We start from the raw sequence: 16158 nt of genomic DNA, 5'->3' as shown, positions 1-16158 counted from the left end.
TTGTTCTAGACCCTTGACAGTTCCACAAGCAGATTTGAAATTCATGCCTAGGATAGAAACTTACCAATGCAAAATGTTGAATGAGGTAGTTATTGAAACAAAACGAGAAAGAAATTTCCTCATATTTTTAAATAGTATGAACCTTGTATATATAAGTGTGTTCATAGATGCATAGGAGGGGTTGCCAGTTGATCCAACTGTAGCTGTGGTATCAGAAAGAAAACATTTTCCTTTTCAAACCTGCTTCCTGGGGCTGGGGAGCTGGCTTAGTTGGTGAAGCACTCACTGCAGGAGCGTGAGGATTGTTTGGATCCCCGATCCCTAGCACCCACATAACAAAGCTGGATGTGGCTGTGTGTGCTTCAAACTCAGTGCTGGGGAGTTGGGGACAAAAGGATCCCTGGGGCTTGGTGGCCAGCCTGTGGAGCAGAATCTGTAAGTTCAGGTTCCGTGAGAGATTCTGCCTCAAAAACTAAAGTATGTAGTGAATGAAGGAGACACCGGGGCTGACCTCTGACCCCAGCATGAATGTGTACTTGTGTATTTACATACACACATGTACAGTGCACACAAGTACACACATATACAACACGCATGCACACACAGGACCAAGCTTTGGAATGCAATCTAATAGGGAAAGTCACAAATTAATCATTACTGTAAATATTAGGTTGGCAAAGTTACTGCACAGACAGGTGCTCCTGGTTTCCCAGCAGTGGGTAGTCGTGGTCATCTCCTCCCCACCCCATTTGTGTGGGAAATCTAGGAGGACAGGTGTCTCTGCCTACCTGCCCATGGCTGCATCTTTCCCCATGAATATCACCTGCTGTGAGTTTGTCTCTTGCTTCCAGTAATGGGCCTTGTTTGTGCTGAGCCCCTCTGGCTTGTTAGTCCAGTCCATCACTCGTCATATGCTTATTTGATCACCCCCCAGCCCACACATTTTCTTAGGTGGTTCCCTTGACAATAGCCCATTGTCTGAATCCTTAATTTTTTGTATCTCTTCTACCACTTCATGCAATATTTGATATACTGGAAACCGCTTTGCAGAAATCTCTATCAAGCTTTCCCAACCTAGGTGTCCTTGTCTCTTCCTTGCCCCTGTCAAAGTTTAAAGAACTTACCTGATGTCAGAGCCTTGGACATCCAGCCGTGTTGCAGCTGTCTGTGTTGCTTCTGGCCCTGCAACAGATGTGGATGGAGAATTTCCTGCAGTGTAATGCTGACTTCCAGATGGTGGGCGTGGGGGAGAAGAAGGTGTGACAACAGGAGGGGAAGCCTCAGGAAGTGGGTGACAGGAGGCAGCAGACAGGTAGTGGGCAGAGGACCTAAATGATGGGTGGTAGAGGGCGGGAGTCCCACGGAAAGGAGGGATTTGATGTATGCCTTGTAATAGAAATGGACAGAACTTACAATTAGCAAAATAAATATCTGCAGATTTACTTGAAACACAGAGCATCCTTAATATGTTTAACAGTCAGATTTATCTCCACATAAATACATAATATATTAGTTTTAATGGCGTCACTAAAATTCACTGCTGTTGTGTGGTTCCAGAAGACCTATAATTACAAGTTTATGATATGGATCATCGTGAATTTGAGTTCTTAAATTACGGAAATTAAATTGATACTTGATTTGCTCTGTTATTTCCTTTGACATTTAATTATTGGTTCAGATTGTAATATGTACAAAGGTACTTTGCAGTTTGCTATTAGCAAAGCTACGTCCAAATTAAGTTTTTGTACAATCTTTTAATGTTTGGGACATGAAAATAACTAAGCCAAGTATTCAGTTCTTCGTGATTTTAGAAAAGTCAATTGTCGGTCATTCGAAATTACAAAGAATCTACAGGGCTCATAGTTTGCATGTGCGTCAAGTATGCTACTTATGTAATCAAATGCAGACACCTGACCTCAGTTTATTGCTGTGATGCTCTTCACTTACCAAAACTATGGTTCAATATTGATATCTTAAGAGAGTTTTTATTGCCATATATTAACTATGTATAACAGTGGTTTCATCAGGATGTTTTCATGCATGCATATGTAATATATTCTCATCATATTCATCGTCCCATCCCCATTCCTGTCTCTTGTTCCGCTGGCCTTTTGTTTCTGCATTTATGAACCAATGCTTTAATTAGGCTTATTTGGTTTTGGTTTTTTGGGTATTTTATTTTATGATACTTATTGATATTTTGCCTGCGTGTATGTTCGTGTGAAGGTGTCACAGTAACCCAGAAAATGGAGTGACAGACAGATAAGAACTTCCATGTGGGTGCTGGGAATTGAACTCAGGACCTCTGGAAGAGCAGCCAGTGCTCTTAACCACTGAGCCATCTCTCCTGCCTCTTATAGGCTTATATGTATGACAAAATTTTAGTTATTTATTTCAATTATAGAACAATGTCTCCACGTCAGGGACTGAAGTAGAATTCAAGTAGCATTGTTTTTCTAGCAGATGAAGTAGATATCCCCATATGCTTTGTTCTGGGTTAGGGTAGCATTTCTTCATTTTTAGATGTGTCACTTAAACTAAGAGGTTAGAACAGAAAAGTTGGAATCGAAACAGAGCACAACCACAAAGTCTAAGGACTAGAAAGCATTTTTGGTCCTGAGGAGAGATGAGTAAGACCTGATACTGCCTACAGACGCCCTCAGAAAAGCATTCATCCTAACTATTCATCCATATACTTATGGAGCATTTGATACCTTTTAATGAACATGACCTTGAGGAACTTCTAGTACAAAACCCAAAAAACCAAAACCAAAGGGACAGGTGAAAACAATGGAACGGTGTAATTAGGTACCACGGCAGCAGTATACAGAGGCAGAGCGGGGTGAGGTGGCATACGCTGACCTTGCTGCGGAATTACATGCCAGTGTAACTCTCAGAGTATTAAGCAGTTAGGATGGCAGGGGCAGTGACAGCGAGATGGGAAGCAGGGACAGAGAGCGGGCACAAGTGCGCACAGTAGCTGATTAGCGGGGCCGTGAACGTCACCTGTGCTGGGAACGGGACATCGAGGAGGGCTTCCTGGAAGACAGGAGATAATTGCACATCTGGGTCTTGACAGGACTGAGGAATAATAAATAATGGGAGGATAAGTGGGGCTTGCGAGAGAGGGCAGCCGAGAACCCTGTGTTGATTTGGGGGGGATCTCCTCTCTCTGTGTCCATCTCCTCTCTTTAAATTACCTTTCCTAATGTTTAAAGGCCATGTGAGAAGGGACCTAAGAGTTGCCTGGTCCCCCCCATTCCCCCTTTGAAATGTCCCCATCGCAGCCTGTGTCATAGCCTGTCATATCTGCTGTCTAGGGTTTCAACAGCCTTTGGACTTTATCGTCTTACACCTTTTCCCGATAAGTTAGAGTGCAGGAGTGAGGTAGGCATTTGAGGTGATGAGGTGAGCTGAGGAAGAAGAGAAGTGGGCATATCCAGGCCACAGAGAAATAGCGGAGCCCAGGAGCCCAGGAGCGGCGCGGACACTGGACTGTTGAAATGACTTTTTAATACTCTTCAATTGCCATGGCTGAATGTTTGTGTCCTCACAGATACTGATCCTGTCTCAGAATATTGCCAAGCTGGAGGCCCAGGTGGAAACGGTGACTAGGGAGAAGGTTTCAGCTGTCAGCCAACTGGAGGACGTTCAGAGCCGGCTTGCTTCTCAGGAAGCGGATGTCTCAAAGGTCTGAGCGAGACCTGGTTTATTAATTGCTTAAGTACATATTTTCTTTGAAAATACTCTTGTTTAGATTTATTTAGTGTGTGTGTGTGTTTATGCGTGCGTGTGGGTGGGCACACACATGCCATGGCCATGGTATTCCTGTAGAAGTCAGAGTCAGTTTTCTCTCCGCTGTGGGGTCTTCCTCTTGTTCAGATACTGTCTGAGGCATCTTGTCTACTCTGAAACCATTTCCCTTAATATCCAAAGCTCCTGGTGTGGTCAGAAAGAAGTTTGAATAGAAAAGTTTTGTTATTGGGAGTTGTAGTGCCTTAATTGTGGACTCCCTAAGTTAACTAGGAGTGGTTGTTTTTCTGCAGACAGCGCGAGGCTGGTCTTCCCAATAACTATTTAAGACATCCCGAAAGGGGTGCATGATATAAAAATTTCTTCCTCTCATTTCTTTTTCAGATCTGCTTTTAAAACCAAGAGTTTAGATTAAACTCCTAGTTAAATCTTAGATTTAGCATAAATTCTTATTTTATTCATGCTTAGGCTATATATTAAAATACTGCAGCATTATAAGTATAATGGTTTTAACTGACTTAAGAATGCTAGTTTATCTGGGTTTCACGTAAGTCACTTGACTAGTAGTAAACCGAATATTGGCATACGTAATTATAAAAATGAATCAATTCCTTCTTTACCACTAAATTCACAGATAATTTTATAATTTTATAACCTATATTCTTAAGTTTTGATACATTTTATTTCATTGTTACTTTATAATTAATCAGAAATATTTTAGCATATACATTAATTTGTACATATACAAAAGAGCTATTTCTCTTTTCATGGTCTAATTCTCCAATTCCTTAAAGTCATGCTTGCTGACATAGGAATTTAAGAAGCTCCTGCTTGCTAGCATACCTTCTGTGTCTGTCTGGAGACTGGGGTGGAAGTGGGGTCTGTGGAGGAATGGGCATTGGAATGGGTTTGCAGGAGAAATCCGTGGCACTGGTTTGTGGGTCATTGCAGGAGACACCTTTGATGAAGCATCGTGAAGAAACGAATGAGCTCTCGGCCCTACAGCTGTCCACAAGGACTCAAACACCAGAGAGTGACGTATTAGACTAAATGAGTTTGGAATAGTTTCCAAGCCTGAGATGGTAATTCCGGCTCAGTATAATGCCTCGACTCATCTTAGAAGTTCGGGTGTTGAGGATGAATAAAGTAAACAATGAGGACTAAGAAAGTGAGAGGTAAAATTGAAGAACAAAGCGAGCCGTTAGAGGCCGCGACTCCGACACGTAGATCAGCGTCACTGCTATCGCACTTGAGGAACTGATTTTCTGATGTGAGAAATTTGAGAGTTTTTCCACTTAACTCGTCGACCTACTTAAGCCAAACGGTTTGGAATGGGGGAGAAATTTTTATGTAACTCTTCAACTTTATGTAGTATTTTCAGTTTAGAATTTTTTTTTTCATTTTTTTCTAGGAGTGTGTGTTGAGATAGGGTTTCTCTGTGTAACTGCCTTGGTTGTCCTGGAACTCACTCTGTAGACCAGGCTGGCCTCAGACTCACAGAGATCCGCCTGCTTCTGCCTCCACGTGCAGGGTTTAAAGGTGTGCACCACCACAACACCTGAGCTGGGAGCTCAGTTTATAATTTTTTTTTTTTTTTTTTGTTTTTTTTTTTTTTTTTTTTTTTTTTTTTTTTTTTTGTTTTTCGAGACAGGGTTTCTCTGTGGCTTTTGGAGCCTGTCCTGGAACTAGCTCTTGTAGACCAGGCTGGTCTCGAACTCACAGAGATCCGCCTGCCTCTGCCTCCCGGGTGCTGGGATTAAAGGCGTGCGCCACCACCGCCTGGCAGTTTATAATTTTTTGAATGGGAAAGTCAACTTCCATGCACTAAAGATTGATTGAGAGAGAGAGAGAGAGTGTGTGTGTGTGTGTGTGTATGCTTACATGTGTGTCATTATTGTTCTACTTTCTGACTGCTGATTGCACTCTGTCTTGCTCCAGTGCCTATTGTTTCTAAAGAGCTTTTTATTTGAGCAAAGGAAGACATATAGATTTCATACTTTGCTATATTTTAATCTCAAAAATGATGAAACTAATTTCTGAAGCTTCTAAAACCATCAATTTTGAAGAAATGTCATATTGAAAATTTACAGGCAAGAATAACCATTAGATGTCATATGACCATAAACACTGCATTTGAATATCAGAAAGGGTTGTAATTTAGCCCAGCTTTCCGTGGGTTCTCAGTTTAGGCAAAGGCTCGACATTCCTTAAGCTTTACTGATAATTCTATTTCTCAAGTATGTTTCTCTGTGTGCAGTGACCTGGATTAGAGGGAAAAAAACCAAATTGCATACATAATGTTTTGCAACATTTTCAAGGTGTTGTATGCATTAATTATCTAATAATATATCATAGTTACTTCATTTGAATGTATGTTTTCCTCTTATATACAGTTATAATTGTAGAGTGTGCTTAAAGCCAATATATGGCTTTTACTGAGACTTACTCTATAGTGTTTAAGTCATAACGTGTACTATGACAGTAAGATTGGTGCTATCCGTACTGCTAACAGTAAATTCTGTTGCTGTACATCTCAATATCAGTAGTAGAGCTTATTAGCAAGGAAAAATCCTTATAATTTTCCTTAAAAGCTCAACTGATGAAGTCTTTAAAGAAATATTTTTTAGCCGGGTGGTGGAGCACGACTTTAATCCCAGCACTCAGGAGGCAGAAGCAGGTGGATCTCTGAGTTCAAGGCCAGCCTGGTCTATAGAGTAAGTTCCAGGACAGTCATCGATATACAGAGAAGCCCTGTCTGTGAAGAAAACAAATAAAAATATTCTATATTATAGAGAAAATGTTTGACCATATGTGTAAATAATAACATAGTTTAACTTTTAATTACCAGTATTAGTATAATTTTAGATGTTAGTGTCTTTTGTTCATAATATTTAAAGACTTTTTTGGGCCTTTATTCATTTGTTTATTTTTTCTTCTTTGAGACTGGGCTTCTCAGGAACTCCTTTATAGACCACACTGGCCTCGAGCTCACAGAGATTTGCATGCTTCTGCCTCCTAAATGCTGGGATTAAAAGCGGCACGCACTATCACTGCCTGGCTGTTTAAACTACTTTATATGAAATAATCCTGAAAATTTACTTCAATTTCTTAATTATGCAATTCATTATTTGTTTTTGATCGCAAGGGGGCGTGTGTGTGTGTGTGCGTGTGTGTGTGTGTGTGTGTGTGTGTGTGTGTGTGTGTGTGCGCGCGCGCTCCTGTGTGTCCACACTGTGCTATGGCACTCAGGGACGTCAGAAGACAACTTGAAGTAGGTTCTGTCCTTTTCAAGGGATCCTGGTTGAACTCAGGAACTCAAGATGGTGGCAGGCATCATTACCTGTTGGTCCATCTCACTGGTTTAACCTTTCATTGTCGTAATTTGGAAGGCTAAACTCAGTAATTCCTTGTATTGCCTTCAAATCTTACACTGTATTTAATACTCTTAGAAAAGTCTTTCTGTAGTTTATCTGTGTGTCCTCTAGGGGGCACCAAAAGATCTAATTGTCGGCATTGCTCTGCCGATTCCAGAGGCTATTGATCTGTTTTTACGCTCTAACAGGTGTGTGGAGAAATGCGTTTTCAGTTGAATAAAGCGAAAATGGAGAAGGATGAGGCAGAAAAGGAGCACAGAGAATACAAAGCCAAATCTCAAAGGGATCTTGAAATTAAAGATGAGGTAAGGAAAGACACAAGCATAGCTATTATATCAGTGACATGTTTTCCGGACTTGGTGTGGCTTTATCCCTTGGCTATTTGTTTCTTTTGTATTGTTTCTAACTAATGTAAGTACCCAGTTATACTATTAAAAGAATTTCATTTGTAGTTGCCTGACATGAAGTGCTGAGAATACAACTGCTTGCATATGAAATTCCAATTTGACAGTTCATAAATATACATTTGGATATGTATCTATTACTTAGAAAAGTTTAAAAAATGTTCTAATGCACAGTTTGAACCTAAAATATACGTACATAAAGTTCTTCAAAGATGCCAACTTGCATCCAATTTTAAATGAAAAACTTTAAAATTTGTAAGATGAGATGAGTTGATATGTAAATATGTCAATCAAATTGATTGCTGGCAGAATGGAACCAGTTTTTAACTAGGATAGCCATGAATAAGTTTGCTCAGGAAGCCTAAATACAGGGGAATTAGAAATGTTAGGGAAAATGCTACTTGCTTCAATTTCAGTTTGAACAGATGTTTTATGTTAGAACTCTGCTGAGAGTGTGTAGAGACTCCAATTTTAATTGACTCTGGGGAAGGCTTTTAAAGAGAAAGTTATGGCAGATTGACTTTTGATGTTCTATTTTTATGTTACATTATAGGCCATTGAAGGTTTGCATTCCTTATAGCCAAGAAAAGCAGATTGTGTATTCTATTAAAATAATAAGACTGAGGTATCAGTATCAATAATTTAGAGATATCCTTACAATTTAGAAGTAAGTTGCTCCAGATAATTTTGCAACATATTTCCAATGAAGGCTTTCTATCATATTTTTAACATATTTTCCCTTTCAGCCCATCAGCTGTTGATGACAAATGACATAAAGGCAATTGGGGAAAGGATTAAATAAGAAAGTGCTAATGAAGTTTGGTGCAAAAAAAAAATTCAAATCATGGCTGAAACCCTTAGTGCTAAAATGAAGCCCAGACAACCAGAATACAAGTAGTTTTGATTTCACTATACGCAGACTTTGGAGATCTTAATACTAGCGTGTTCAGGCTTCATTTCATCCAGCTGGGGGCGTACCTGACAGTGAAGTGGAAGAGCTTCCCACCAGGCATGAAAGCCTGGGACTCCTAACACTTTCCTCTTTCTGATGCCCACGGGGTTTAGAGCCGTGCTGGCGCACCCTGTAGCAGGTTACATGTCTTCTGAGTTATTATGCAGCACTCTAGAAGTATACTATTTTCAACTAATAGAACACAGAAGCAAAGAGTTTGGGAATGTTTAAAATTCCATCGTCCTGTTTTAGTGATAAAAAGACAAATACGGTACACTAACGAGGAGAGCGTCATTTGAAATGATAGCTCCGTTTAAAAGCATCTCCAGTGTCTGTCTTTAGCACACTGTCTCTTCCTAAAGGCTGAAGTTGCCACTCTTTCCGGATGTCTGAAATATTAAGTTTCCCAGTGTTCTTAGTGATGCAGTGTAGACAGAGATGCGCCTCTGGTGGGGGCGGGACAGTGGTTAGGAGTCAGCCTGTGGAGGGTCAGGGGACTTTGCCTGCTTCCGTGTTTCCTGGGACAGACGGCGAGGAGCTCGTGTAGATACTCTTTGTAACTTTTTTGCACTGAACAGACAGCTTCAGAAAGTCGTAGCTTCTCATTCCCTGGTTGATTTGGAGCAGCAAAGAAGCAATTGTTCTTTGGTCTTTCAGCCATGACCTGACCTTCTGTCTGTAAGACCGAAGAGCTATTTAGCTTGGCCACCATCTGTACCCAGGAGAGAAATTTACATTTAGCTTTGAAAGCTGGCCATGGCGCGCATTTATCTGAAATACCTACAATGATATCAAGCATATTTAGTTTTAAAGCCTTACGTATCATACAGTCATCAGAACCAGAGGCCTGTCTCTTGGTTTGCAAACAGGTGTTCTCCATAATGTAGTCATTTTATTCATAGTTTAGCTAATCTGGCCACTTGATGGGTTTTGAAAGTAGGTGGGAAACTGAGATCGGAATGTGGTGAGAACAAGAGTCTCTTTGATGTACACAAAACAGGGCAAATGCTTGACCACCAAAATGATTTTCCTCGTGACCTGAGCCTTGACTCTGGCATAATTAGAAAGAAAGGTTAGAGGAGGGACAATGGCTGTCTCTTCCGCCCACTTTCTTCTTTTCTTTTTATATTGTGTCAGGACCCATGGGTGAATTATCCTTCCCATCAGCTCCTTTGTATTGCTCCAGCTTAGAGAACGCTGTCGGTCTCAGGGGTGCTTCTGCATAAGAAACACAAAAGGCGTTTGGTGTGGAGATTGTGAAGTTTGTGCCCTGATTTTTGTTTTTTGTTTGTTTTTTGTTTGTTTTTTGGTAAATATCAGGTACACACACCCATCATGGGAATTTGAAGGCATATGAAACGGAATATTATAAACAACTTACGTGCTTCTAGTACGTACATTCATTATTGTGTCAATTCTGTTCCATCCAGCCCAGAATTTTCCTCGTAGCTTCACCTCCACTGCCATACTTTTTCCATCTTATCTTGTACAAATTCCTCTTTCTCCTTAGCTTCCTCTACCTCTTCTCCTTTTGCAGAAAAATTTTAAAACAGATATCAAACATTATATTTATTATTTTATCTACAAATACTTTATATTCATGAAGGGAATGTTCATATTATGATATTATCACACTGAGCAATATTAACAATAATTAGTAGCAAGTGACACTCAGACAATGTTCACATTTCTTTATCTCAAAAATGTTTCGCAGTTGGCTTATTCCAAAATGCAAGGCAAGTGTTCTTTGTCTATTCAAATGCTAAGGTACTATCCTCATTTAAAGGAGGTGAAAGGAACGCTGAGTAAAAAAAAAAAAAAAAATCAACTTTCTTTATTGTCTATTAAATTTCCTGTGGAAGGCTGTGCATGTGCTCTCTACTTCTGAAACATCTCTTCGCCCTCTACAGAGCTACACCTTCATCCCCTGCCACACTATGGGAGCACGTGGCTACCATGTGGCATTTCTTTTCACTGCATTCAAGAAGGGGGCAGAAACTCTGAAACGCAGATACAACATTTCGAGCCTTGTGTTTAACCTGGCATTGCTGGGTTAGCTGACTGGAAATGAGGGGTACATTTGGGAATTGTCAACTTTCAGTTACATAGTAGAGTCTCAAAGATGCGCCTTTCCAGCCTCTAGCCTTCGTCAGGCCAGTGCAAGTCAAGGTACAGGACCTTTTGTTCAGAAAAGAGAAGCGGGATGTTAAAGGTGCTGCAATAGGGAGCCTTTCTTTTCTTTATTTATTCTTTAGTCTCTTGTACTCCTCTTCTTCCTCCTCTGCTTCCTGCTCCCCATCATGGTATTTTAAATTTGTTATTTAATTTGGAACTATATGTAGCACAAGAATTGACATAATGGATGTAGATCCTCATAGGTGCTCTATAACTGAGGGTGCATATATGATCCTTCAGCTTCTAAGTTTTCTTTGTTTTTAGGTGTGTGTGTGTGTTTCTTTAGTGTATACACATTCATGTGAAAGCTAGAGTATAACCTCAGCTGTCAGCCTTGGGAATGCCATCACCTCCTTTGAGACAGGGTCTTTCTTTGGTCTGATGTTCACCAGTTATGCTAATTGGCTGTCCAGTGAGCTCTGGGGATCATCCTGTCTCTGTTCCACTAGTAGGGGAATTACAGATGCCCTGCTTCAATGTCTTCCTCTCTGTCCCATATAGAATTCCAGTTGAAAGAGGTGATCCAAGCCTCAGAATGAAGGGAAAACTATTGCTCAGTCATTCCAGCTTGTCTTCAGGCATTGTTGCTGAGGCTGGCGTAGAGATGGGGAGATGACCCAAAGAAAACAGAGCAGTTGTGGAAGCTGTTTATTCAATGATCTAAGCATTGGAACTACAGATGATAGCTTAAGAGAACGTTCTGAGAAGTGGGCCACCTTCTCAGACTGTGTGGTGATGGGAAGCCCTCAACAAAACATTTCATTGGCTTTGGTTTTATTACTTACTCTTGTGTTGAAGAGTTGGTAAAACAATTGTATATGGACTACCAAAGGTTGGTGGGCATGTGCTGGAACTACAGAGCCATTCTTCAAGAGGAGGCTGTAAAGCCTGGAGCCCATTTAACAAACAAGAAATTTTTTGTTGGTGTTGAAGATATAGAAGAATAGAAGCTGAGAGAATATTTTGAAAAGTATGGGAGATTGAAGCCATCCAAGTTCTAGAAGTCAAGCAGAGTGGGGAACAAAGAGATTTGCTTTTAATTTTTGATGATCATGACAAAGTTGATGAAATTGTTCAGAAATGCCAACTGTCAAGTGCATAATTGTGAAGTGAAAAAGGCCATTTCATCTTTATAAAAAATGCAGTCCACTGATCACAGAGTGTACAGGGAGGTGGATCTGACACCTGTGGAGGAAATGAGACATGGTAGAGGTAATTTTGGTTTTGGTAGAACCTTTGGTGGAAGAGGAGGCTGTGATGGCAGAGGTGGTTATGGAGGTTGATACAGTGCATTTAGAGGTGATGATGGCAGCTGTGGTAGTGGTCCTGGTTATAGTAACAGAGAAGACTATGGTGATGGTGTACCAGGATATAGAGACCCCAGTGGTGGATACAGTAGTGGAGGAGGAGGGTGTGGTGGCTGTCGTGATGGATGAGGACAGTCTGGTAGAGGTAGCTATGGTGGTGGGAAGTATAATTAAGCTGGGCAACAGCAATCAAAATATGGATCCATGAAGGAGGGCAGTTTTGGTGGAGGACACTCAGGTACTCCCTATAGTGATGATGACTGTGAGCCTGGTAGCAGAAGCATCAGCAAACGGCAGAAAAGGGTTCCAGTTCTTAGAGAAAGAATGGTAAGTGTAGCTGGAGGCCACTCGCTCACTCATTTCCTGGCCACCCAAACCCAAAATAATCACACAGAAACTATATTATTATAACACTGTTTGACCTATTAGCTCACACTTTTTATTGGCTAGCTCTTATATCTTAAATTAACCAATTTCTATTAATCTGTGTATAGCCACGTGGTTGTGGCCTACTGGTAAGGTTCTGTTCGGCATCCGGCGTCTGTGTCCTGCAGCGGCTACATGGCTTCTCTCTGACTCTGCCTGCTCTCTCTGTACATCTCTGTTTAGATTTTCCACCTGGCTTTACTCTGTTAAGCCATTGGCCAAAAGCGGCTTCTTTATTAACCAATGGTAATAATGCATATTAATAGCATACAGAGGGGAATCTCACATCAGGTAAGTTGTCAGGGAAGCAGAAGTTTACTCTAAGACAGTTTTGGAGGAATGTAAAAATCAGCCACAGAAGCAACAGTGGTCCTTGGTCAGAAACGTCACTCCAGTCAAACAGGAAACCCTCTTCTTCAGGGCTGTTACAGCACAGTTCACAAGACCTGCGCTGTTTATCAATGCAGGCAGTGTCGATTCGATGTGTATTTCTGAGTCTTTATCTGATGTAGCTTTGTCTTTTTTTTCTTTCTACTTTTCCTTGTTACATCAAGTATATTGCCTTGCAAATTGCTAGAGTGGTACCAGAAATAAAAAAATCAAGCTTTAAACTTCAAAACAAACAAATGATCACCCTGGATGGCATTTTTCTGGGTTCTGGATATCAAATTCAAGTCCTCATCGTGCATGGCAAGAACTTTCCTCACTGACTCATCTCCCCCAAGCATCTCTGTTTTTTTTTCTTCCAGGCACTGTGCCCCATCAGGTAGTGTGGGAGTCAGTCTCCAGTATTCTAAAGGGGACAGGTATGTGTCCCAAAGAGACTATAGCCTCCCCTCCACCCCGAGGATCTGTATTTGTTCCTGATCCAGGATCAGAAGGCTTTACACTGAAGCCTAGAGCATGGATGGTCACTTCTATGTCCAGTCCTGACATGTACATGTGTAGACACACACCCCAGCAGCCAGCATTCACATCTAGGCTCCTACTAGGGGCAAAGACAACTTTAGACCACAAGTTTTCCCCACTTACTGAACCTGGTTCCATCCTGGTGGGAATCCCAGCAGTAGTTAGGCTGGCACAAGACAGAAACGGGAGGAGAGACCTCTCTGAGAACTGTTCCAGGGTTGCAGTGACAACAGAACAACCACAAAGACAAACTGATGTTCCATTGGTCCATCAGACTGTGGACAATCTACAAATCCTCAAATAGAAGTCACTAAAAATTGTGGAACATTGATTGCGAGGCCATAAGTTTTGTACTTTTGATTTTGTGAGACAAGGTCTCACCATGTAGCCAAGGCTAGGCTGGAACTTGGCATGTTATGCCATCCAGACTGTTCTGAACTCAGAATCTCACCTAGCTGCAAGGAATTCTCAAACAGCGCCGTGAGACTGTGTCGAGTGCGTGCCATGCACTCCCACACTTTGCAGTAATGGTGCAGGGCCCGTGTCCACCTGATGCCTCTGCTCCCTGTGTCAGTCAGCCATCTGAGACTCCTGCTAGGCCTGCTCACTGCCTGTTTTTACATGTGACATTTTATGAAAACACAGGAACATTACCCCCATGTTGCTCTTCTTCCCTGGTAAAGAGCAGAGCTGAGTAGGGCTTGGTATTAGGATCCTTTGCTCCTCCTACAGAGGGCCTGTGTTAATTTCCCAGCACCCACATGGCAGCTCACAACCTCCTATAACTCCAGCTCCAGGGTGTCCAACCCCTCGGCCTCTGCTGGAACTTACAGTCACATGCACATGCATCCACCTACATACACATACTTAAAAATAATAAAAATATTTTTGGAAAAAAAAAAGCTGAGATTGTGTGGCAGAGACCTTTTAGCCCAAATATTTTCATTATTATCTAAGCTTTATAGGAAGAATTTGCTTTCCTTTCTCCGAGCTGGGGGTTCTTTTCTATCACTTTATAGGAAGAGTTGGCTAGCCCTCCTCCAGGTTGGGGGTTCTTTTCCATTACTAGAATGCCTTACTGGAGAACATCAGCCTTAGCTTATAACTATCGAGTTTTAGAATACTGCACAGAACAGTGCACATGCCTCATCTCTGCTCTCTGTCATCGGATAGCATTGCCAGGTGAGAACATGGCTGTCCACATCTTATTAGTGACTCGCAACTTAATAATGGCATGTGGCTCGGAAGAAAGTACAATAACACAGCATTGTTGTTTACAGTTTAATTTCTAGGTTAGTGTACATTTTATTTTTCAGCAGTAAGAAAGCAGATGTAGCTCTTCTTAGCGGTACTGCATACGGTAGAACTTTAGAGTGCTACTTACCACTGAGCAGGAAACATTTAGTGTTACAAGTATCTTTGTGGAGTAATCAAAGTAAATACTTAAGAGTATGGTCGCATACACAAAATAAAAACATCAGAAAATTCTGCTTGGAAAAATCGAACAAAAAAATTAAAAAGGCTTTAAAAATTGCTCACCTCTGTTTGACTATGAGTCGGCACTTTAGAACCGAACCAGTGTGTGGAGTGTGTCACTCTTCAAGATGCGTTCATTAGATGGCAGGGGGAAATCTGTCTGTCTGTTTGGTGAAGCTTTGCAAAGAGACCAAAGGAACATGGCAGCGCCTAAAAGTCACACCTAGTTAAGACCTGAGAAATACCAACATTAGAGGAAGGTTGGAGAACTGTACCTTATTGTGTAGGAAAGCCCGAAACCCTGCATTAGGATCTTGATTTTTCTGAGGATCTGATCTTGATGTTTAACATGGAAATTCAGGACCACGGCAGTTCGATTACAGCGATGGGCAGGGCAGCTTTCCTGAGAGTAAGGAGATTGGAATAGACTGTTAGAACGGGCCATGGACCGAGCTTCCTGAAGTCGTTTCCTTTTTTATAGTAACAGTGTAATGTACCCAGAGACCTAGATTATCAGCGTCTGGAGTCCACCTCTGATTCTGGGAACATCCTAGCAATAGACCATCGTATCTGTTGGGAGTGGGTAGAAGCAGTGCTAGTCTTTTCTACTTGTAACTTTAGCACCTACAGATTAGAGTAAATCTCATGCAGCTCTGATCTCTCTGAAGCTGTACGCGCTCTTCAGCAGCCTGAGTTAATGGGTGAAGTCTGAGAGCTAGACTTCAGAGACTCAGCTGCCACCTGCCGTCGCACTTCTCCCTCCACACAGTGCCTGGGACGGGGCCACATGGGCATGGCTCTGGCGCGTGCAGTCACGCCGTCCTGGTGATGACAGCGCTGCTTGCCTGTCGTCTTCATGCTCTTTCAGTGCCCATCCCTTCTCCTATGTCAGACGGCAGCTCCGGGGGCATGGCTTACCCAGACCAGCTTACTAGACGCTAGGGGGAAATTACTGCAGGCCCAGCTCCTGCCCTTGGGGAGTTTATATTCTAGCCGAGGAGGCAGAGTACACATTTGAACATGCCGTAAGAATACTTGCAAAGCAGCATATCGACAAGTGCAAATTAATGTAGTGTGAACTTCACGCTGGCTGCAGCCCACGAGGGAGAATCTGGTTCCACGTGTGCGATGTAATAAAGCTTCCCTAAGTATGCCCTCAAGCGTTGTTCAGCATACTTAGAGAAATTTGTGCTCCTATCACAGCCTAACTGAGATTTCTGAGAAAATTCTTCAGCCTAGCGTCTGCCTAATAAAGTACCGTCTTTTGTTCTTATCCTGGGTGATGCTCCAGTGGAAAATAGAATTTACTGAGTTATGCAGAGAATTTAACATATTTCTACTTAATAAAGGTTTCGATGTATTGAGCTTATTTTTCTAAAGCA

General features: G+C 41.7%; 1 protein-coding gene across 1 annotated transcript in view; it reads left to right on the top strand.

The window, feature by feature from the left end:
* Positions 1-16158, top strand: part of Sdccag8 (SHH signaling and ciliogenesis regulator SDCCAG8) — a 194145-nt gene that overhangs the window by 51364 nt on the left and 126623 nt on the right. The window contains exons 11-12 of the mRNA XM_038348697.1: positions 3557-3691; positions 7316-7432. Of these exons, the coding sequence (XP_038204625.1) occupies positions 3557-3691; positions 7316-7432 (252 nt within the window). The remainder of the gene's footprint in view (positions 1-3556; positions 3692-7315; positions 7433-16158) is intronic.

This window comes from Arvicola amphibius, chromosome 12 (assembly GCF_903992535.2).
Source record: "Arvicola amphibius chromosome 12, mArvAmp1.2, whole genome shotgun sequence".
NCBI lineage: Eukaryota > Metazoa > Chordata > Mammalia > Rodentia > Cricetidae > Arvicola > Arvicola amphibius.
The sequence above is the reverse complement of the archived record's forward strand: the minus strand, read 5'-3'. Positions and strand labels throughout refer to the sequence as shown.